Below are 25160 nucleotides of genomic sequence, written 5' to 3'. Positions count from 1 at the left end.
AACCACTGCAAAAATCCAATCTTATACGCGTATGCACAGTCTGAAAAATTACCGAACCAATCAGCATAATTTGAGGAGAATGAGGCGGTAGCTATGGATGTGGTTTAGCTGTACTGCAAGCTTGTAAACAATGGCTACTGCCAGAGAAACAATTGGCTTATCTGACAATAAAACAGCAGAACTAGGCCACATTTCTTTAACACAAGAAGAGCAAAGAACCAAACTAAAAACTTTTCTGAGATGATGTTTGTGCCGTAATTACATGTAGGGTTTAGTTGTACTGCAAGTCTGTAAACAATGGCTGCCACTGGTTAGTCCGGATGTAGCTATGGCAACGCTCAACTCCATGGTGTGCTTGAACTAAACACTAGATGTATACCACTTGCCACCAGCTAGAGCTTATCAATCATTTTTTGACCCTTTAATCTGCCTATATTGATAACATATTGAGTATTAATTTACCACTTGTTTGCCACAAGTTTACCACTCAATGACCACTTACGTAGCACTTATTTACCTTTCATTTATCAATGATTTACCACTTGTTTGAGAAAATGTTAAAGTACTAGTTTTCCCTCTAACTGAGCAGACTTGTAGACCAGTAATTTTACTTCTGGTCCAGTTAAATTATGATCAGAATAACTCTACTTTAACTTGGCTACAGTATTAATTTACTCCTAGTGCTGATAAGTTTAAGCCATTTGAAGGTTTCAGTTGTCATGAGTAAATTAAGCCATGCTGATGATGTTATTAAAAAGACAAAATCATCAAAAGTAAGAGAACTAACAGAGTTTAAGCCTACAAACTTGTGTTTGAGTATCTCAGGCTTGAGACTTTAACATGAATGCTGTAAGAAAAAAGCATTTAAAATGATCAATATTTTATCAGTACAAGGGAAGTTGGGAGAAAAAAAAAGTTAAACTCAGTCAGAAAATCTGATCCAGCCATAAATCTTTATTCTTTTTATGATGCATAAATCATTTAGAAAATTATTCTCTGAAGCCAGTTTGGAATATATTATAGTTCAAAACAGACATCTCACTGTCTGAGCTGTGACTGTGAAAAAAGGCATCGTCTCCATTATCAGTAACTAAAAGCAGCAAAAATGTGCCTTAAAATATGACTCTTGTAATGATTTACATGTTGATAACTTCTGTGATATTAATAGTCATGCACATCGGTTTAAATCATTAAAAAATGAAGTGGGAGTTGTCAGAACAACAAAATATATTTGGATATGATTAAGAGCTTTACAATTAAATTTTCTTCAAAGGAAATCAAAGTTTGATACAAAGTTGAAAATAAGACATTTTGTCAGCAGAGACCCTCCTCTCAACATTAAAACAGAAAAATAACTTAAGATAATTAATATTTTCAACATATATAATAGGTGTGGAAGCATTTTAGGAAAAATACAGACCAGGACTCTGTAGTCCAGAGAGATCTACCTTTTTAAGATATCTTCAATGTACAAAATCATGCTATATTTACAAATGAACGCCCAAAAGTCCCACAGTAGGATTACTGAGTAGAAGCTCGGATTCAGCAGGACAGTGTTACCATTCTTTGACACTAGAGGGCGGTACAATCCTATCTGATACATCTTTTAAAGCTTTGCAGACCCTCTGGTAAAACAAAAACAGGCTGTATTTACTCTCAGTAAAATACATAATGAGAAAATTATTACCCACACCATAAACATGAAAATCCAAGGATCTTCTTTAAAATCCTGAACTTTTTAAATGCAACCTTTGAAAATAAGCATTGAATATATCCACATCCGGTTTCTTTTCCATAACACACCAACTTGCAACATCCAACTTGCAACTTCCTCATCTTCCATCAGTCCTTTTAATCATGTGGATGGTGCCACTTCTCCTTCAACAGTACCTGCTGTTCCATTGGCTTTCTCTGCAGCATCTACAGAGCAAACAACAAATCATTTCAAATTAATGAAATTAAGTGTTAAAAACCAGGGATACATGATCTCCTCTGCATGCTATCAATACTGGCAGACATGAAAACTTCTGCCAATATTAAACACTGATATAACATCTATAAATTTCAGCCTATATCATCTGTAAATATGGGCCATATATACAAAGAGGTTTGTGGAGTTTTAGGCAGGACCTAAACCTAGCTCAGCTAGAGTGTTTTTCTGGGTTCATTCTCATTCCTTTAACTTTAAACTGTTTTTAGGGAGTGGATATTTAGGTCTGGACTACATTTATAATTCTAAATATGGAAATATCTGTTTATTGGATATTGGAAAAAATCTAATTTCCTTAAACAAAACTGATTCTAATGTTAACTTTGGTCTCTAAAATTGGTTGCAGGACTTTAGCGGAGTACCTTCATGCAATCCTGAAGAAGGGAAAAAACATGCCACCCCTTATTTTAATTACTTAAAGAAAATAATCCCAACTTATTCTATGATAGTTAACAACATACCTAGCCCTTTAAAGATACCATACGAGCTACTATAGCTACATGTTTACATTAGAGTTAGTAGACTTGTAAATCAATTAATGATAATCATTTGTTTAAACTACCTGAATTGTAGGGATGGGGACCTTTCGCATTTGAACCAATACGGTACAATTCCTGGTACCTGTGAACCAGTACCGGTACAAAACAGTACCCATTTTTGGTACTTTTGTGTGTGAATACGCAATAACAAATATTTATAAAATAACCTCAGAACTTCTGAATTTTAGATATATATTTATCAATTTTTAAAACACTATCAAATATCTAATACATCAAAACAACATCGCACACAGTTTGTAATGTAACATCACAAGTGTTTTTACAAATTACGTCAACATGGAAAACCTAAAGTACTATAACTACCCAGTTTTTCTTTATATTGCACAAATTAAAACCCATCCCTACTACCTTCTATGCCTCTAATTTCCCCTCTTGGAAAAATGTATGTTAGGGTCCATGGAGGGCTAATAAGTTTTAAAAAATGAGGATGAGTCAAAATAACAAATAAATAAAGGTATTATATTTTAAAAATTAAAATATAACAAACTACAAATAAAGTACACAAACTATTTCAATGCAATTCTAAAAATATAAATAAAAACTGAATTACTGGTTCAAAATGTAAAATTCTTAAAGCAGACTCAAATGTGAGGCTACAGATAAACTGTCTGTAGGTATGTGTACTAACCAATGACTTCAACCATAAATGCCATTTTTTTAATGATACAGTGCCAGGATTGCTGACATCAGCTAACATATCTTAGCATCTCTAAAAATGATTTCAAATAACCTTTCTTACCCTTGATACTCTCTTGCTGTGCTTCCTGCCCTGCAGTCTGCTCTGGTCCTTCGCTCCTGTCCGTCTCTTTGCCTTTTGCTTTGGGTTTCTTTGCCACAGGCGGGGGCACCTTGACTCCCTTCTTTTCTGCCTCTGCTTCACCCTCAACCTTTTTCACATCCGCTCTGTTCTTCTCCACCACTGGTTTGGTCTCAATCACCACCCTTTTGTTGCTCTTTGAGAAAATAAAGCTAGCTGTGCTGGTCGGGGACTTGCGTAGGTCGATGGGTGACGTGGGCGAGTGCAAGCTGAGGCGGGAGGTGGGGTTCTCCTTAGACCTGGCTGCTGTCCTAAGGCGGATGGCCTCCTGCAGGTTCATGGAGGGAGAAGCTATCATGGCAGGAGGAGACTTTTTGGTGGGAGACAGGGCTGTGGATGAAGATGTGGGTGGGATCACTAGAGACTGGGACTTTGGCAGGGCAGGCTCTGAGACAATCACGGCAGGTGGAGAGGTTGATGTTGGAGATGTAGGTAAGGACATGATCAGAGACCTTCTGATGGGCTTCTGAGGAGCTTCACCGCTGGCAGATGTTGTGTCCTTATTCCTCATGATGACCTCTGTCTCTGATTGCTCTGGGGCTTTAGGAGGCTCAGGGCTGCTGTTGACAGACCGCAACTTCACCATCTGCAAAAGGGAGGGGGTGATGATGGGTGTGGGTTCCTCTGGAACAACAGGGGTGGAGGTTTTCTCTGAAGTCTGTTTGGAAAGTATCTGGGGCTCAGCACTTGGTAAGGGTGGATTATTTTCAGGTTCTTGAGCCTTTTCAGGGGCTGGTGGGATTGAGACTTCAGATGAGGGCGGAGGAGGAGGTGTCTCCTTGGGTGCTAGACTATTAGCACCCCGGCATTCTTCCTCTGATGGAGGCTGTATGGGAGGTGGAGGTGGAATACTCTGAGGAGGAGCAAAATTACTGTTGGACAGAGATGGGTTTGTTTGAGGTTCTGATAGAATGCACTTCTCTGGGGGATTCATCTCCTCCTGGGTTTGTGACAGGACGGCGGGTGGAGGTGGAATACTTTGTGGTGGAGTAAGCGTGCTAACAGGTGTAGCTTCTTCTGAAGATGGAGGGGATTTTTCTTGAGAAGATGGGGGAGGAACATCTCCATTTGAGAAAGTGGACACCTCAACAACCACTGGAGGGGAGGCCTCTTCAACTGATGGAGGCGACACCACTGTAACGAGTGTGGTGGAGACTTCTTTGATGGGTGGAGGGGGGGGCGAAGATACCTCTTTGGGTAGTGGTGGAGGGGGTTGAAGAGAAATTTCTTTGGATGGTGGGGAGGAAACCTCTTCAAGTGGTGGGGACAGAACAACGTCTTTTGGAGGTGGTAGAGAAGAAGTAACTTCTTGAGGTGGTGGAGGAGGGGAAACATCTTGAGATGGTGGGAGTAGAATAACTCCTTGAATTGGTGGCAGAACAGAGATCTCCTTAGCTGGTGGGGGTACAATAACTTTTTGAGGTGGTGGCGGAGGCAAAACATCTACAGGTGGTGGGAGTATAATAACTTTTTGAGGTGGTGGCGGAGCAGAGATCTCTTTTGGTGGTGGGGGTGGAATAACTTCTTGAGGTGGTGGAGGGGCAACAACTTTAGGTTGTGGTGGAGAAGGAGTAACTTCTTTAGTCGGCTGTAGTTGAATAATTGCTATAGGTGGTGGTGGATGCGAGATTTCCTTGGGTTGTTGTGAAGGAGAAACATCTTTAGGTGGTGGGGGTGGAGGAACTTGTGTAGATAGGGGTAGAGAAGGAGTTACGTTATTAGATGGTGCTGTGAGAATAATCTCCATAGGTGGTGGTGGTGGTGGAAGAGTTGGCGAAATCATTAATGTTGGTTGGGGTGGAGAAACCTCTTCAGGTGGTGGTGTTAGAGGAACCTCTTTAATTGGAGGCAGTGGAGAGAGCCTCCTCAGTGAAGCAGGGGTTATTGCATCACTTGGTGGAGGAGGGGCCGTATACGGTGGTGGAGGAGGGATATTTAGGACTGTATTTGTGGAAGAGGAGTCTCCACTAGGTGGCACTTGAACGGGTATGACCAACCCCTCACCGAACATGGGCGGAGGCGGGAGAGGGAAATCCATTTCATCTGTTATGACCATATGTCCAACAGGTGGAGGAGGTGGAGGCCACGACGACTCAGGAGATGCAACCTTTTTAATTTCTTCTTCTCTTGCTGCGAGTCTTTCTTCTCGTATCACGACTGCCTTCACTAACATCCCACTTAAAATGTCACTTGCGCTTACTTTCTCATCTTTCTCTGCCAGTCTGTTGTTGTTCTCTTTGTGAACCTCAGCATTCAAAAACACACTTCCTTGAACTTTCTTTGTCTCAGTGGATCCATCCACCACAGCTGTCTTGATTTTTCGTTCCAGTTTCACAGAGCTTTCTGCGGATGCACAAGGAGACTGCCTGTGTGGCCTCTTGTCCTTTGGATTCTTCTTAATGATGGCGTAAATGTCATCAGGCACCGGGGGTCCCAGCAGTAGCTCGATGGATCGCCTGCTGTGAACCCACACCTCTGGAGGAGGAGCTGGTGGAGCGTGGACTTTAGGATGTGGCGGGATGTTGAAGAGTTCTCTCAGGGCTCTCACAGAAGGACTTGCTGAATCGACTGAGGGGTCAGGTTTGAGATTATCAGCTGGTTTTATGTTTTCAGAAGGAGGTGGAGTTGGAGAGGAAGGGGCAGAGCCAGGAAAGAGCCTTTGAAGCTTTGCTAAGAGGCCTCTTTTGTGTCTTGGAGATGAGCTGTGTGACTGTTTTAAAGACTGAGTGGATGTGGCCTCTTGGCTTGAGTAGCCACTGGATGGGGACACTACTTTGGTTTGCTTACTCTCTACCTGTGAAGATTCTTTGGAATCTGGTGCATGAACTTTTGCAGCCTCCTCTGCCTTCTTCACCTTCAACTGGGATCTAACAGGACTAAATGATGCAGAGCCTGTAGAGTCATCCAGAGAACTGGTGTCAGCATTGTACCCAGGGCTGTCTATGGGTTTGGAAGGCATGGAAGAAGATTCTGATTTGTTATTTGGGACATTTTCCTCTCCAGGGATCACCCTCATCTCTGCCAAATCCCGTGATCGTCTCTTCATCTTGTTATGAAGGGAATACGAGCGGTTTGGAGGTGGAGGAGCCCTCTTTTGCTTCATGACTGAGAGACTTCGCACAAACGGCCCCTCTTTATTCCCAGCCTCTCGCTTACTAACAAGCTTGCCATTGAATGTGCCTTTTGAAGCCTTGCTGATGGATGAGTGGACACTGATTTTGTCTTCTTTGGCTGATGCATTTCCATCTTGAGACCTCTTTTGTCGTGGGGTGCTGCTGCTGGAGATGGTGGAGGAGTCAGACACTAGGGTTTCTGAAGACTCAGAGTTGCTCCAACATGAGCTGTCAGACATATTTGGAGGGTTTTGGGAAGCAGAGGTGATGGTGGAGGCCTTTGAGGAAGTGGTTCTTATCGAGGCTCTGGAGGAAGCCCGCGAGGAGGCGGGGCTGGACAGCACCAGGCTGCTCTTACTGACGGTGCGTACACTGTTGCGGCTACGCCCACGGCTAATTTCTACCACATCGATGGAGGGTGGTAGGACAGCATTGGGGATGATTTTGGACATGTATGCAGCCTGCGGGGACATGGACATGACAGGGCTGGGTAGTTCCTGCTGCAGGCTGTTGGATGTGGGCATCCACGGGACAGCCAAGGAGTTAGGCCTCTGATCTGCTGGCAGGTTAGGGTCCAGGGGGTGCATCAAGGCCAGGTTGTCTCCGTGACTCGCATTGGCAGCATCGAGTTGATCCAGCTGGTCTTTGTTGAGGGGGTGGATGATGTTAGTGGTGCCAGTTTGTGATGTTGCCGTCTGCTGCAAACCCTCAGTAGTTGGGCTCTCGTCTGTGTCACCATTATAAAGGTGCTCTTCATCAGCCTTCTGAGCCAGAGTCCACCCCACTCTGTCCAAACCTGAGAGACAACACAGGGGGACTCATTAGTCAAGGACATGTTTCAAAACCAGTATTCTTTCATTTTCAATAATGACAGTAGGATTATGTAACTATTATTGATTTACATTAATTTCTTTTTAAATTCCTTTATTTATCTTTTCTGTCTTCCCTTGCCTCTAAAGTTTGGAAAGAGGGAGTTGTGAACGGCTACAGGAGAAGAAAGGCTAAATTATCTGAATACTACAGGTGACTGTATAAATAGACAGGGCTGTGAAGACTAATTGTATTAATTGTGATTAACTACAATCTACAATTAGTGCACTATTTTTTTTTAAATCCTGATTTACTGCATGCTTTATTGTCCTTTTAAACAAACTTTGGATAAGCCACATCCGCATCTCCCTGCAGCCAGTGATGTAAAATAAGTCCACCATTGCTCCTTAATGTCTCATTTTATTTAAAAAACTCACATAGAGCACAGTGGACAAGCCAAGAGTCACCTTAACCACGTGTTATTACAAATTACCTTTTTACTATTCATTTTTGTCCTTTTCAATCCATTACAAGTTCTTTTTTCATGTTTAAGTCTTCAATCTACCTATAAAAGCAGGTCTGTATCCAATCTGTGAGTCAATTACCGTTAGTTTTAGACATCCAAAAATGACACATAAATAGTGGGATTTTTGTGTGTGTGATGTGATACAAAGGGTGTGATTCATTTCAATTAACTACAGAAATCCTGAAATAAATCGCAATTAAAAATTTTTATCTTTTGACAGCCCTCACACAAAACACATATAAATATGAATATTAATTATAATGAAAAATTGAATAATCAAAATTAAAAAAGGGAAACAAAAGGGAAAAAGTTAATAATAATAATAATAACAATTTTGAATTATCAAGTTAAACTTTAAGCCTAGATTTAATTGCCTAGAAACATTTTAGTTTAGTTTTTACTTAGTCATTACTTTAAGTCAAAACGTTTGAACATAATTCACCAAATGTATGTATCAATTTTAAAAACACTTATTTGTCAATAATTTTACATTCACAGAGGGTGGGGGTTATTTTACTCTCATTCTTATAGCTACCCTTATTAACACTTAAAAATACCATTCATTATTAATACCACAATTGATCAAACCTGACACGCCAAAAAACTTTCCATAGACGGTCTTTGGGGAAGGGCAGAGCCTTTGAAAAAAAAAACCTCAGAGGGTGATTGGATGAACGTTCTGTCTGTCACATCTTTATGGGCCAATCAGAGCAACAAAACACGTGACGTAGCCGCTACTGAGGAATAAACTCCATAGAGAACAGCATAATGCGAACCATGGCAACTGTAGACATGTCAGTACACGACTTTTGTTGTTTTTGAAAAGAAAACAACTCAATGCTGTTCTTTGTTCTTCTTTTAATGAAGAAATGTCGTCAAGTTCTGATAAAACTGGTGCTTTAGCAGCATCCCCGCTAATCTCTTCCGCCATAATTACACCAGCCTCTTGTTGCTGCTTGCTTACGTCATGACTCCGCTGCACCCAAAAGTACTGCCCCTCGTCACTGATTGATCCTGTCACTTTCTAACCGGGCCCAAACCGTTCAGACGGGAGCTTTGCAAGATGGATATGGCAGTGAGAAACATGGAAAACGGGCGAATCCATCTGCTTTGCAAGGTTAACATCATTTACTTTTCAGGAGGGAGGAGACAGTGATCCACTTTTAACAGAACCCATTTATCTGTTTTATATTGCTGGGGAAAAAACATATTTCTCCTCAAAACATTTTTTTGTTTCCTGTGAGTGACATTTGAACACGCATGATTACTCTTGGTTAACATAACCTTGTAGTCATTCAACCCAGCCACCTCTGAACCCATCACAATGAATGAATCCTTTAACCTGCAATTTACAACACAAAACCCTATTTTTAGGTTGTCATTCTCTCACCTTCCCCATGGAAAAAACATTTTTGACAAACTTTTTTGTCAAATTTTTGTGTTGACGAAACAAACACTGCATTAAAGTCAAAGACTAATTTACTGGTTAAAAAGGGATTAAATGATGAATTTCATACCAAGTTCTCTCTGAACATGCTGGGGGATTCCTGTCACAGTCTTCCTGTGTTTTCTCCTCGGCCTGGACTTCTTTCCAGAGTTCAGTGGCCTGAAAGTTGATTCTAGAGAGAAACGTGACTGAGATGATTAATCAATCCTTCAGTGTGAGAGCTTCAGCGTACATTGAAAAACAACACAATTTTTCTACCTTGCCTGGTGAGTCCAGAGCGGGATGATCTTGTCGACACAGAGGATTTTACAGAGATGACAGAAGTTGAGTCAGCGATAGTGCTGTCCGTCATGAACCCTCCACCTTCACCATCTGTGTGCACAGTCATTGTTGACTGGAACAAGGAGAAACATAATCATTTTAGGGAAATAATTCCCCTGCAGTACATTAAGAGGACACAGCCCTGCTGGGTGTGATGTGCTACTTACAACAGTGCTTTCATTGTCCCGATACTCCACTCCATTATTGGTTTCTGCAAGGAGAGTAACATTTAACTAAGCTATGCTATAATTGCATTTTAACTTCTTTGTGGTGTGTATATAATCTAGCACACACCCTCTTGAGTAATATGCAGATAATTATCAACATGTTGGCATGAGACGCCTCTAATTTAAAGCACAGACGTAGCTCTGGATGACTCTTGTACCTTCCTGCTGCATCATTTTTAACCCCTCCAGGGCTTCACTGTGAAGGTTTTCCAGGTATTGGGGCCTGCTGGCCTCAATGAACACGTTCTCCTGGAACAGTGGGGCGGCAGGGGTCCTGTCATCGTCGTCTAGCTTTGGGACAGCTGGAAATGGAGAGAGAGGAAAGAGGGGATCAGCCTGGATCAAGTCAAAGCTCTGTGTTAGTGTAACAGTAGATCAGGAGGCCATATGGACAAGACGAGACGCTCAGGTGTCTGTCAGAGACTTTAAGCACACAAACAGTAAATATGCTTGAGGGTTTAGACGTGAATTTAACAGCTGAAGAGTTTTGCTCATGCAGGATTAAACTGCAGTGACTTTGACAATGACTAAAGATGGGATTATTCTACCCAACATTTACAGCTGATATGGTTAGTATAGTCAGACCTTCTTAACAGGATGATTATCATTGTAGGGGAGATTTTAAAAGTGCAATACGATATTTGATACCATGGCATCACATATAGAATCCCTAGGCACCCAAATTCTGTCATTTCTTGCTTTTAATTTTCAGACACCGCTAACTCCTTTACACTGTGTAATAACACAAATAATTTAGGGAATGTGTTCTGTAATTTAGATACATATCTCTGAAAATAAGACAGATTCTGTACTTTTTTATAACACAAAGCAACATTTATACAAAGAGCAATTCAAGGTACATTCAAAGCATTAAAAACCATTATATCAGGTGAAACAAGACACTGAAATACAAACTCATTTGAGCACAAGAAAGACAAAAAATAAAGAAATTAACACAAAATAGATCTTCAGATAACTGTAGTGTGGTTTTCTTTAGTGCTGTAAAAAGTCTCTTTTTGAGTGTTGTGTTTTTCTTTGGAATTAAAGAGAGATTACTGTTTAGTAATCTGCTCTGCGTGCCAACCAATGTTTGTGTTAAAGCCTAATAATGAGTAAATTCAACATTGAGAGGAACCTTTATTTAACTGTTGCTGGTTTAATCTTTTTAATTTTATCTTTATTAACATATTTATGATAGGATACTCAAACTTTTTAAAAACTATTTCAGTATTTTTTAAATTCAAATTTAGCTTTGATGAAAGCGAACAATTCCAAAATGGTACGTCTCTCGCAGTTTGACTCACAGTAAGGGATGGTTTCTCACACAAAGTGCCCAAGTTGCATAGAACCAAAGAAACTAGAGAAGAGTCTATCATATTCTGAGATTAACCGTCCATATGATGCAAACTGTTGCTATAATAAAAATCCCCTGTGCATCTTAGCCCTTTGCAGGTTTTATCTTAGATAAACTTCCAAACTAATAAAATACCCTTATTATCATAAACCATCTGCACAATCTAAAATATGACACATTTTATCCATAAATTGATATTCTTGAGGGCTTAGGTCAATCTTAACTGCCTGGACCATCTGCCAGTGACAAACATCCAGGCACACTCACACCTTAGAGCAATTTGGAGTCACCATTTCAGCTACAGAGAAGGAACTCCATAAAATTAGACCAAAGATAATCTTACTTTAATTATATTTTAAACTTTTTAATCGTATTGTCATTAATTTGTCTATTAAAGTCTAAACATCAGTCTTACTATCCTCTAGAAATATGGTGTTTGATTTCTTTTATATTGTCCAACATTTGTATTTTTTCCACACGTTTGCACAGTAAAAAAATAACAGTAACATTAATTTTGCATTTGCTGGTGAGTGCCCCCAAATTTGAGGCCACAGTCTGGATCTCGTGGCTAAGTCATTTTATGTAATGGTGACAGCTGCTCCGCATTTAGCTCCCCTACTGTACTCCACAGTCTGTACTGTCACTATAAGACTATGCTGGAATTAGCCTCCACAGCCATGTGCTCGCTGATCGCTGCTAATTGTAACCTACTGTCTCTTTTGTAACAGCATTACAAAAGAGTGGCTGGCTGCTCTGGTGGAAGAAATTATACAACTGCAATTATTTAAAACAGTGATAGGCAACTGTGGTTACCAGGAGTGGTGCATTCAGTTTGTTGCCAATCCAAAACGGCCAAAGTGTTAACGGACTGTTGGATATTCTCAGATAGAAATTTTTAATTTAGTGAGAGACATAGAATTAAATAGATTTCAAGCTGCTTCTTAAATGCAGTGAACATGATGGTTATTTGTTACTTAATGTGCATTTTTTTTTCAAGTGCATTTTATAATGATTATAAAAAAGTTCAATAGAAACAGTTGCAGCAAATAAAAGTCTACTAATAGAAATAAGAAATAGCTGAATCAAAAAAACTAAACCAAAGGTTTAAAAAAATACATTTCCAAAAATTGATAAAGGAAAATAAAATAGATATCATTCAGATAAAAAATATAAACAAAAACTAAATAAAATAAAAAATCTAAGAATTTAAAGCGTTAATAAATTAAAAGATTTGAAAAAAAAGAAAAGAAAAGAAATTAAGAAAGAAAAATAAATGAAGAAAATAGAATAGATAAAATAAAATAAACACAAATAAATGATTAAATAAATCAAGTTAATGTATAAATTTCTATTGTTTTACAAATTAAAAACTAATAATAAATAAATAAATTTTAAATAAAACAAAAATAAAAAATAAAATAAAATAAAAACAAGAATACTTATTTTCAATAAAAAAATTTTAAAACAAATTGCAAATCATTTAGTCAAATCAAACAACTTAAAACACCTGACTATAAGAGAAATGTTTCTGCTTTTGTGGCAGATTTTGTCGTGTTTTAGTAAAGTTTATAATTTATTAGTATTGGAGGTGGGAGGGCTTCACTGAGTGAGGTGGAGGGCTGCATGTTGCCCACGCGCTGCCAGTTGCCCATCCCTGATTGACAAAAAACCAAATTCCTTGCTTTATTTACATGTCATTTAAAGCCGGCAGCAGTCTTTTATTGCCAGTCCAAGGCATGCCAGCTGAAGTCCCTTTTATTAGCCATACCTAAGTAGCAATTCAAACAATCAGTGCAGGAGCAGTCTGTTTGAGTCATAAACTAATAAAGTCTGTAAAAGTCAGCAGGTGCTGCTTTCACTCACCTCTCCTCTTGAAGACTCTTGGAAAGCAGTCCAAACTAGTACTGGAGTTATTAGTCAGAAGCAATACCATGGTCTTAAAAAAACAATTCAATCCACAGTAACTGTTCTTAAGTTGTTTTAAAGCAAAAGTAAAATGTGCAGTCCACTTTCTGTCATGTCAGAAACCATCCTGGAAGTTCAAGATTAATCTTGCGTGTTGTTTGCTGAAGATATTGTTGTCAATGGAGGTCCACGCGGAGCAGAGAGGTTTCTGCAGCCAATAGACGATCAGAGCTCAGGCACTAATCCTCTGCAGCCTAATTCCTAACATCTCTCTCTACTGTATCTCCCCCACTCTGATAGAGACCCAATACCCCACTGTTGCTCCCCATTTGTGGGCAAGCTTGTCCAGGATTGGTTGGAGCAGGCATGGATCAAACTGAGCTCATATGTGTAAACATTTCAGGGAAAGGAGAGCTGCTGTAAGGATAACTTCAGTGTAAGTGTATCACTTATTCTTTCCCTGTTTTTGAATCACTCTGCATAGCTTTGCTAGATTATAATTTTTTTTAATGACTCTGGAGATGGAGTCAATTTTCTCCTTTCCACTGCTTTACAAGATCTAACATTTGACTGTTTTGCCACAAGGGGGAGTGAGTGAATTAAAGGAATCTTTCCCTAAAACAAGATTAAAAACATGTTTAAAAAGCAGGCCTGCAGCTCCACAGCACATGGTCACACATGTGAAAAATGTTCCCTATTGTTTCCAGCAGCATTAAGGTAGATTCAATGACAATAAAGAGGATTTACAGCATCTTTAAACCTTTCTTTTTACCTCATCATGTTTTCTCATGTAAAGTTTTGTCTTGTGGAGGAACTTCAAACTATTTTTGTTCAAATTCTTGATTTTGAGACCACTTCTTTGTCCTTTTTCCTATTTGGGCCACCTCGAACTAATGAGTAATGACTTTGTTCACTTCCTGTTGTGCTAAGCAGACATGACATGGTATGTGTGCCATCTGAACAAATGGAAAACATTCCCATGATTGTGATCCCATCAGGTGACTCAAAAGACAAAATAAATGACATATGTTAGCAACAGGGATCCATATTTTGACAGAAAACCCTGCTTTAGCCTTCAGATGTAGATGTAAACACAAAGTTGCTATGCGAGCACAGGGCAGAGTCGGTCTAGGACAACACATATCTGGTTACCATGGCAGCATACACTCAACTGAAGAGGTCTGTAGTTGAAGTGATGGGTGGGGCATGTTAATGAGGGGCTCATATTAGCACTGCTCCTGTGATCACATTGTAATTATGTCCATATTAATCACCAACATATTAAAGACACCATCTGTCACTGGTGGATTGCGGGAAAGCTGCTGGTATTAGTGGGACTGTTGTGATTATGTATGAAGCCCAAACTGATGTTTATATCTATGAAGGGGATAAACAGAATCTGTGATGCTACGTCACCAGGAAAAACAAGGAGTTAAATAAATCAGCTCAAGAGGGGAGGCGTGATTACAGTTTATGACATGTAAATAATAGCAGATTAAAATGAGAATGTTTTAAAAGAGCAAACATCTGTTGACAGGATTGTTTTGGTAAAATATGGATCCTCTGACAGACACAGAAGGGTTTAGGAGACATGTTGCGTCATCATCTGCTGTAAACAAGTGGCACAGACGGCAATGAAGAGTGTATTTACCAAAGACAACCATGGAAATACTTTTTGGTCATGAGTCATGACAGCCTTTTTAAATTAGGAGCACTGTTTGCTGAATTGAATTAGCTTTAGAAAGAAAAGCCAGGCAAATTTCTCAGGATGATTTTCTCCAAGATTTTGACTTTTCGTTCCAGATTATCAGTTTCAATTGCTAAGGCTTCAAAGTAAAGGCAGAGAAAATGGTATTATATACATCTTACATTTAACCTTTAGGAAATGGTTACTTACCTTCAGTGTGCGAACTAGTGCTGCACAATTATAGTTTTTCAAGATTGCTAAAACACCATTTCCTATTCTCTGAACAAAACGGTTAGTGCCTTAAATTATTTGTGGATTCGGCCCTCCTGTTGGCAAAACTTAAACACTTTTCCATTTTCTTTAAGAATAGTATTCAAAAAGATCCCACTTTCATTACTTTTGCACGTTTGTCTCATTAAAAATTAGAACGACAAAATTTTTCCCTTTAATACAACAATTCAGATCGAATTTGCAATGAATCGAAATAATTGCAATAAGATCTTTTTTCAAAAGTATTCAGCCTTACTTAAATCAACCGAATATTGTGTTCAGTTTACTATAGGATGATTTATTGCTTGTGTTCGGTGTGAAACACAAAAGATGAGGAACTGAAAAAGTAATCACATGTTGAATTGCAATTGCAATATCGGGGGAAAAAAATCACAATTACATTATTTTCCCAAACTCTTTAGCCCTGGAATAAACACACAAATCCTGCATTTTACTTTATAAGGGCATTTTATATTCATCAGCTTATCACATATGATGATTTATCATCATTACCCAATTGCCATATCACATTGCTTCCTATGGTATGGTATGGTATGGAACCATATCTTGAGTTAGCTAATCCTAAACAAACATCCACAATGGTTTCTTCATTTTAAGAGAGAAGGAAAACCTCCCTCACGTTGCTTGATCCCCAAACACCCAGAAAAGAAATGTCTGATTGTGACTGTCATTTATGGAGGAATAACATTTTATTTATGAGGTTAGTATTATCTTTCTACATGTCATCTATGTAACACATAGGGGACAGTTCTAGGACAGAGAAAGAAAAGGAGAAGGTAGGACAAGTTTCATGTTTTCAGGGTGAACTGTATATGCATTGTAAAGCACAACAGTGAACAACTTTTGTTATCGAGAGCAACACAAATCCACGTCATTACAGACAAACTACCTGATGTGACTCTTCTTTTAACTGCCTCATGGGAATCAAACAGAGGTAAATACCCCAAACACGCCTTACATCCCTGCCCTAACTTGCCCCTCGCTCTTGTTTTGCACCAAGGCAGACAGCCATGCAGAGACATTTCTCTGGCTCTGAGGGTGCCGTCTGCCAGGTGCTTAAGCCTCTTTAATCAGCACAAACCCAACCAAACACACTGTGATGACACTGGGAAAAGAACTGCAGGCTCACAGAGTCTCTTAAAGTACAGTCTCTTCATACACTGGACACGGTAACAATTTTCATGCTTTTGGTTTTCTGTGAATTACATATAAACATCTCTCCATCACAGCTGACAGAAAGGAAGGAAGAAGGTCGGAGTGTACGGCAACAGCCATCCAGGTATCAGATAAACCCACACCATTTGGCACGCAGGGTTACACTCTAATTCACAGTCAGACAACACATGCCAGCATACCAGCATGGATCAGATCACTCCTCTGAATATCCAATCAAGCTATTAAAAATGTTAAACTCTTGTATGTTCAGTAAAACGATGCTAGGATCACTGTTATATCAGGTCTTTTAATCTTGATTATTTTTGCCTTTTTGCCTTTATTTGATAAGACAACTTGAGAGAGACAGTAGGGAGAGAGAGAGAGGGAAGATGTGCAACTGAACAGTGCCAGCATCAGGTTTGAACCTGAGACAGTGTGCCCACTGGAGCCTTTGTACAAGGGCGTCCGCTCTACCAACTGAGCAAAACCTGCACCTATAATACTTTAAAGAGTGTCAGAAATGGTTCTGATATCTGCCATAACAGAGCATGAAACAGTATGACATTCTATAATCCAAACCAATATCATATTTCAGCCTGATTTCACTTTCCTAATAGCATAACAACATTCAGTGTGTCTCAAATCACATACTTCTGTTAGCATACTGTATTACTTACTTACTGTAGAGCTCTTAATCACAGGGGGGTTTGTATTATTTCACTGCAGTTTTGCACTAAAGGAGGTGATAATGATTAAATGCCTACATTTTCTTCTTCTACTTTTTTTTTAACAGCAAGTTATAAGTAGACGTTAAATGATTTTAATCAGAATTCCACAGGTGTTTATTTTCCCTCACTATTAGATTCATGTAATTTGTATTTTATGTGAACATTAGGCTATTCACATGAAGAAAATTAACTTATTTTGCCACAAATTTCCTTTTTCTTGATTGAAATCTGTTGCAGTTGCTAATAACATGCTAGCTAACAAACAGATGCTAACGATAGTTAGCGCGCTAGCATACTACAGTCACTAATATGACGTTCATTGAGGGTACAAAGTGTCTATCATTGCACACTCCTGATGTTTTTGAGTGTATCAGAAGTATACTGCTTTTGTATACTCAGTGTGAACGCACTATGCCCACTTATAACGTTTAGTATTTAGTAGAGAAGTAAGCAATTTGGGACTCACCGATTTTTATGCTAGCATGCAAGTAAAATTAGCAAAACGTAGTTCGGCTGTCCTTTTCAGTGAAAACCTAGGATGGAAAATAAGTACAATGGAGGGATAGGGTCTAGTTTTGATGGGAAGAAATAGTTTCCCCATACAGGTTTAGAAGTAAAAGCCAACAACTTATGCAACGATTTCAATAACACTATATCTTGTGTGTCTGCTGTTGGTACAGTAAAGACGACATGGTAACAGAAAATCATGCCAGGAAACTCTTTGCAAGTTTCCTAGCATGGAGGTCGCCATTTATATGTATAACAGCAATCAAATACCATCAAAATATGCAGCTGAATGTCAAATATTCAAGCATGTTAGTTGTTCAATGTAAGCAAGAGCAAGAGAGAAGTGCTTTGAAGAACCAGTGGAGGTACTTAAAGGACCTAATGTACTATTCTTAGCTAGTTTGCTTCCCTTCAATCAAAATCAACAATAAGAAGTGCATTTTTATCCTATTGACCACATTTACTTTGTGATTATTAGCATGCATACCAACATCCCTGACATAATCGTTACCCTTGTTTAATAAAACGCCTCCTTAACTTTGACATGTTACTTTGAGCTTGTCAGCATGCTAGCTTTAGCATTCAATGCTAAGTCCAGCTACAGCTCACTGCTAGCTAGCATGGCTAAACACTCTTTTTTTACAACCAACCTGAAATCTTCTGAGTAAAGTATCAAAACAACTGAACTTTTACAGTTAGAATAAACAGAGAAGAAACAGTTCTCATATAAGAGAGAAGACTAACGTGCACTTTAGCTGAACTTTGCTAAGCCAGTGAGGTAAAACCAACAAAGTTATCTTCACCAGCAGATTTCTTCTCCTCAAACTCAGCCCCTGCTGCATAACAGCTGGCTTATTTCACTAAAAAGAAAGTCATCGCTGGTGACTCAAACTTTCCAAGCACATATTTATCAGTATGTGCCACAGTGAACTGGCAAACATTTTCCTTTCATGACAATAGCTCTTACAGAGTGTGCAAGGCCACGGTAACTTATCTGCATAGCTTCACAATGAAGCAATGTGGGATTTCATAATTTTATAAAAGCTGTTGCTTGTGGCTGTCATGCTCAGTTTAGTGACACTGAATATAATGGGGCTGTTAAGAATAAAGGGACTTTATTTAGAGAAACAGGAGTATATAATTCAGTTGGGGCCAGAAGGCAAACTGGCACAAAGTTTACTTTTCCTGCTATTCAAGTGACCTAAATATGATCTCACCTGCCATTAGGGTGTGGCGATTCTTCACCCACTGAAATGAAATCCTTGCAAATGCCAGATGTACCCTATAATTATAAACAAGGTTCTGGGCCATTGTTTACAATACAGATTGTCAGAACCTCCTCTACAGACATTCCCACTGTGCCAGCATCAGTTTCAATCTCTCAAAACATAGGAGCAGAGTATGAACTGGAGTCACCTTTAAGGCTAATTTTGATTTTCAGAGTACTAAAAAAAGTACCCTAAATTTTCACAAATGCTAAGTGCATGCTTGCTTCGCTAAAAATAATTTTATCTTAAAGAAGGGGCATGACAGAATCTATTCGTATTTTTTTAACAGAAAGGATAATGAATGAGATCACCCTGAGGTGATGTTGAATAAAAAGTGGTGGTTGATTACTTCCCGCCATGAGGAAAGAGAAACTATCTGATGTCAGTTTACTCAAACCTGTTCTGCTACCCTTCATTGTTATTGTGACATCGTCACAACAAAACTACAGACATTATTTTTGCATGACAAGATCATAATAACATAAAATGCAGTGTTGCAAACATTATAAAAGCTATCACATGTAACATCTTTTAACTTATTGGACAAAGGCTAATGGCGTAACTCTGTGTCTGTGCTTTTGTTGGCCCTAGTGTTCTTTAAATAAATCAACTTAATTTCCCACAGTGATTGAAAAGCTCATAGGTTTTCAATGCACATTGTATTGTGTGACATTGTAAAGGCTGCAAAATAATGTTGACATATTTGATTTGTTCTAATCTTAAGCTGTTTACATTTAAAAATCCAAATATGATAAAATCAATGTTTTTAGTGTTATATTTTCATGGAAAATTATGTGTATTAGGCCTGTAGGGTGCTAAAGATTCCCCGTGGGGCCCGATGTGCCACGACCTGGGGCTGTGGGAGGGGGGCAGCCAGAGTCAAGCTTGTCACATGCCAACACATGTGTGTCTCCCTTTACAGCCAAGCTCGATGGCAGTTCTTTTGTCTGGTCCTTTTCACCCCTGGCAATACACCTGGAAACCGCCGCCAGTTGTCAGGACCTTTGGACATCTACAGCATCACTAGGGGCTCCCGTCACAGCATCACCCCGACAGTATCCCTAGGTTGTGCTTACTCACCACATCCACCCCTTACTCTGCCCAAAAGATGTTATTTTTCCCAACAGATTATTTTCGTTGTGCTATGAAGTTCTGCATAGTACTGTATATAAACTGGATTGTAATCTGTCAGATTTCCCACAAAAATGAAAAATCTGAAAAAGTTGCAAGTCTTGCAAGCAGAGTGTTGGCGACTTTTGTGCACCATGCATGTAAGCAGTCGTTGACCCTGCTCTTCCACTTCCTGGATGAGCTGCTGTTGTTCCCAAACCCTTCCACTTTCTAACATCACTTGCAGTTGACTGTAGAATATCCAGCATGGATGAAATTTCACAAAACTGTCTTATTGCAAAGGTAGCATCCATCACAGAAATAAGCTTGAAGTGACTGAGCTCTTCAGAAGACCCATTTTGGGTCACAAATATTTGTAAATGGAGAATGCATGGCTAGGTCCTTGATTTTATTGACCTGTGGCAACAGGTCTGATTGAAACACCTGAATTCAACATATATATGCACAGGCAGCATACCAGACTAATGCAGGAGACTCAGGCAGCTATCGTGCATGTGCATAGTTCACAGCAAATACTGTATATCTCTAGCTCTAGTGTTTGTGGAGGCAATTAGGGACCATGGTCTAGAGTAGCACTGTCACTACTTGAAGCTTGAAAGCTGGAGCCTGGGTCTGTTGAAGGTGGTCATACTGTTGGGCTGACGGTGTTGGGCTAAGTATGATAAATAAAGGCTTAGTATGAATTAGTATGGTGGGCAATGACAGCATGCAGTGAGTGGCTCTAGGAAGTCGGAGTTCACTGTCTGGCCTTCGGCAGGTGTTGTGGGACTAATTAGACAAAACAACTGCAAAACCAGGTTCCCACTTCATAACCCTCTTGCTGCCCATCAGTCTACAAAGCATGGCTGGGGGGGCTGAAGAGTTGTCACTACCTGGAGCTTGGTACAGAGCCTCAGTAGTGCACAGGGGCGTCATTGTGATTAGAGGTCTTTTCATTCATTCTTTCATCAGGGCAGAGATATCTTGTGTTTAAATGTAAAGTCTGAAACATTGCAACAACACAACACGAAGTGGCATAAATTCAGATAAGGACTTGAAATTTGTCTTAAAATGAGCTGCATGTTTAACAGAATATTTAACCAAGTAGGTCAAATAAAAAGTCCCATATACTCTGTCACCTGGTATCCATGCCAAGTACACTCTCACACACAAAGAGCTCCCTATTTGTAGCTTCCTCAAAGAAACATCTTTATAAAGCTCTGGAATGTAAAGAATCTCTGAAGGCAGAGTTTCGAGCAAACAGGTGACCTTGGTAGGACTGTATGACCTAATCACTCTTCTCTTCACCTTATTTCCATTTAATTAAACCTAAAGTTTTCCTCTTGAATCCTATTACAAAGTGTGGACAGTTTAAGAGCTGACAGAGTTACCTAAGAAAAACCCAGCGTCTAGTTTTACACAGTAAACTGACAGCGCTGCAGGGAGGTAAATGACTGTCAGACTGGTACGCACAGACAGACATCAGCAGTGTGAAGAATTAGACGAATGGAAGTGAGCTAGCATGTGACGACAGATCCTCGGTCGTTTGGCTCGGGATGAAACATTGTCCAGGTAATCAGAGGAGACAATGCAGGGTTAATGGGTTTAGCACGCTGAAAGATCAAGAAGGCTATTTTATCTCTAAAACCTGCTACTGTCTCACCAGTCAAACTCCACAGACAGTGTTTACTAAAATACATTCCTGCAACAGCAAAGAGTGACACAACAATGTGGAAGATTGGGATTATTGAGCTAACAGGAAATTTACATCAACCTGTAAAGGCATTCTTAAAAAAAACTGAAGATTATATCGTCTGATGGTTATTTTGTCAGGGATCCATTGCATAAAACTCAACTTTGAAACTAAACACTAATAAACTTATCTAGAGCTCAAGACTTAACTGTTTTTTCTTAATGAAAATTTGCCTAAAAAGTCTTTACCAAAGACTTAATACTGGAAATATGAGTAAAAAGAATTTTGTACTTTGATAAGTCAACAAAAACTTTATTTTTCAATGAGGGCTGTATCTCACAGTGCTGTATTAATTATTTAAAATTCCCTTAATCCCAAGGGTGTTGTATTTTGTAGTTTTGAATTCATCAAATGAAAAAAACAATATTTTATTACTCCTATGAGGAAGTTTCATCTGTTTGTGAAAAAGACAAATTAATGTTAATGCTTTCATATGATACAGACAAAATAAACAAGACCAATAAGCAATAATTTATTTAAATTATTTTTGCATATCTGAAACTGCTGCTGCAGGCTAGATGTCAGACAAAGTGAGTTACAGTACACAGTGAAAAAGTGTTTTTATATTACCACATCAATCATTCTCCATCAGTGATATATTTGCTTGTTAAATAAAGTTGAATGACTTTTTTGTTGTAAAAAAGGAACAACAACTCTAATGACACTTAAGTGTTTACCATTTGTGTTTCCACAGTCAAAGATTTGGAAAACATAACAATAACTGACCAGTTATTCAGTTGTTCAATGGACATAAAAAAAAGCCAAAATGATATCAAATGGGAGCTAACAGATCGTCTTTTATGACTGAGCTGAGCTAAACAGAGCTAGACAGACCCTGGCTATCAAAACACAAGCAAGATCAGGGTTTACTGAACTAAACTTTGCTAAACTGTGTTGAACCAAACTAGACCGCTTGGTGAAGACACACCATTTGTCCACCAGAGGGCTCCAAAATCAGCACAAACCAAGACCGTTCACATAGAAGCTTTAAAACCCTAACTGATTCACAGATGAGTAAATGGAAAATGATGAACGGTCTTAAATCTTTACATTTTCTAGTCGTCTGACAACTCAAAGCACTTTTTATACATTCAGGTCATACTTAGCCATTTACGCTACATTCAATCACTGATGTTGGAGGCCTCTATGTAATATCCTTATAAGAATTTACTAACCCCATATCCACATTCTCACTACACTGATGCAACACTGAGAATACTCTGTGAGTATGAAAATTTCACATTGAGGTTTGATACCAGTTGTTCATTCTGGTTTCATACACACACACACAGTCCATGATGGCTCTCATTGTCTCAATGGGAGGAACAGCAATGCGAGTGGAGGGGTCAGGAAAACAGAACCCCTTGTTCCTCTCTCACTGTACCCATCCTGGCATAGTTTTTAATGAACTGGCTCTATGCCTGTCATACCAGGCATTTAGTGGGCGGGAGGCCCCTCTGGCATCGTTACAGACTATCATCAGGGCCTCAGCAGGAGGTTTTCAACTTTCCTCGACAAATGTGTCACACTGTACCATATTCCTCGCCTGCAATAAAACCTCCTCTTGATGCACTTTGGGAATTATTCAGCTTGACAAAGTGTCTGGTACTACAGCAGTCAGGATGCTTCACTCAACATGACTTCATGGCAGCACAGGTTAACACATGGCGCCTAAATCTCACCAATGGTTTAACACTTTTAGCTTTGGAACTCATGATAAACTACATACAGATAAACAGCATAAGAGGAAAGTAATTGCTGCCATCACAACGCTCAGCAGGTAAACATGCAGTTAGAACATATCAGATTATGTGTAGCTAATATTTTACAATTTGTATCCATTAAATATTACACCCATCAATCTAAAAGGGGGTGTTGTATGGTTTGATAGCCTGAGGCATCTGGCGCTCTGTGTCGTTCATGGACAGTGCATTTAGAAAATTATTTTGACCCCCTCCACTTTTTTTCAACTATCTTATCATGCAGCCAAATGCTACAATTAAATCCATTATTATTTTCAACACTCAACAGCACATAATGACAAATTAAAAAAGATTCTTTACCCCACATTTATTCAAATCTTTAAAAAAAAAGCAAAATCTCTTCAAATTTAGCTAAGGTTCCTTCCATTTCTCTGGATCTTCGTTGAGATATTTCTATTCCTTGATTGTAGTCCACCTTTGGTCAATTAAATTGGTTAGACATTATTCGGAAAGGCACACAGCTCTCTATAGGAGACTGCACAGCTGACAATGTATATCAGGAGAAAAAACAAGCCATGAGGTAAAAGGAGCTGCCTGTAGAAATGTTAGACAGGGTTGTTCAAGGCATATATCTGGGGAAGGCTACAAAAAATCTGCTTTATTGAAGGTTCCCAAAAGCACAGTGGCCTCCATAATTTTCAAATGGAAGAAGTTTGGCACAACCACGACTTTTCCAAGAGCTGGTTGTCCAGCAAAACTGAGCAATCAGTGGAGAAGAGCCTTAAAAAGAGAGGTCATGAAGAACCTGATGGTCACTCTGACTGTGCTCCACAAATCCTTTGTGGAGATGGGACAAAGTTACAAGAGGACAAACATAACTGCAGCCCTCCAAATCGGCTTTTGTGAGTTTTGCACTGAGGATAGGCTTCCATGTAGCCAAAAGGAGAGCTGCAGTGATGGCACAGTGGCAAAAATGCGTTAAAAGTGGCAATAAAAATGGGATAGGCAAAGCAAGGCAAAAAGGGGCAAAAATTGTGGAAAAAAATGTGAAGAGCAGTTAAAAAGTGGCAAAAATAGGCAAAAAGTAAACAGCTAGATAACAGAGGCACTGTCCGTTCTCCTTATAATAAGTTGGTTCTTCACTTGCACCTGTACACTAGAACAAACACAGTAATATAGTTAAGTTACTTATTTGAGATTTAATCACAGCTCGGCTTTGCTATGAATGTTAATGTCATAAACACCATGTGTGAAAAGTGAAGAAACACTTCTAGCCTCTCCTGAATGCAGGATGTAGCCTTGTAGCTGACCTTGGCAGCAAATAAATACCTTATCTTTGCTCAGTTTACTTTCTCTTACAAAACCCTTTAGAGTGCTGCTGAAAAACCAACAGAAGGAGCACAATATAGGGCAAAGTGTATAACGCAGTCTACACATACTTGAGTCACTGCTGACGCTCCTGTCTGAGCATGCTCATCCTGTACACAAAGAAGCAGATAGGTCTAAAATCATTTACACATAATTATCTACTGCTGATCGTACAGTTAGACTCTATGACAGGGAATGAGTCTGAATCCTATGGAAAATCCCCCCCAACCTCCACCCTCCCACCCCAGTCCTCCACAGAAGAGGGAGTAACAGAGACAGGCTGGACTCTCTGTTTTAAGAGATAGAATCCGAGACGACAGGCCACACCAAACACTGCTTGTATCTGGTTTTACACAAGACGAATCAGTGGGAAAACAAAGTTTCTTTGCTGTTGTAGTTTTTCATGTGTAAATACATTGAGATCTGATGAATGGTGGTTGAGATCTTAAAGTTGGTTGGAACAAATCACAAACTGAAACAATGGTGTGCACTTTTAGGACGTCTTCCAACAACATGTCTC

The 25160-nt window shown here is 39.3% G+C and overlaps 1 protein-coding gene across 2 annotated transcripts in view; it reads right to left on the bottom strand.

The window, feature by feature from the left end:
- Positions 1–934: 934 nt before the first annotated feature.
- Positions 935–25160, bottom strand: part of si:dkey-157l19.2 (uncharacterized protein KIAA1522 homolog) — a 44226-nt gene continuing 20000 nt past the window's right edge. For both annotated transcript variants that reach the window (XM_041812894.1, XM_041812893.1), the window contains 6 exons: positions 9970–10113; positions 9752–9795; positions 9522–9657; positions 9334–9435; positions 3290–7276; positions 935–1920 (listed from right to left, as the gene is read on the bottom strand). In XM_041812894.1, coding sequence (XP_041668828.1) covers positions 1856–1920; positions 3290–7276; positions 9334–9435; positions 9522–9657; positions 9752–9795; positions 9970–10113 — 4478 coding nt within the window. In that variant the 3' untranslated portion in view covers positions 935–1855. The remainder of the gene's footprint in view (positions 1921–3289; positions 7277–9333; positions 9436–9521; positions 9658–9751; positions 9796–9969; positions 10114–25160) is intronic.

Source organism: Cheilinus undulatus, linkage group 18 (genome assembly GCF_018320785.1).
Source record: "Cheilinus undulatus linkage group 18, ASM1832078v1, whole genome shotgun sequence".
Taxonomy (NCBI): Eukaryota; Metazoa; Chordata; class Actinopteri; order Labriformes; family Labridae; genus Cheilinus; species Cheilinus undulatus.
Note: the sequence above shows the minus strand (reverse complement) of the source record. Positions and strands in the feature narration are given on the sequence as shown.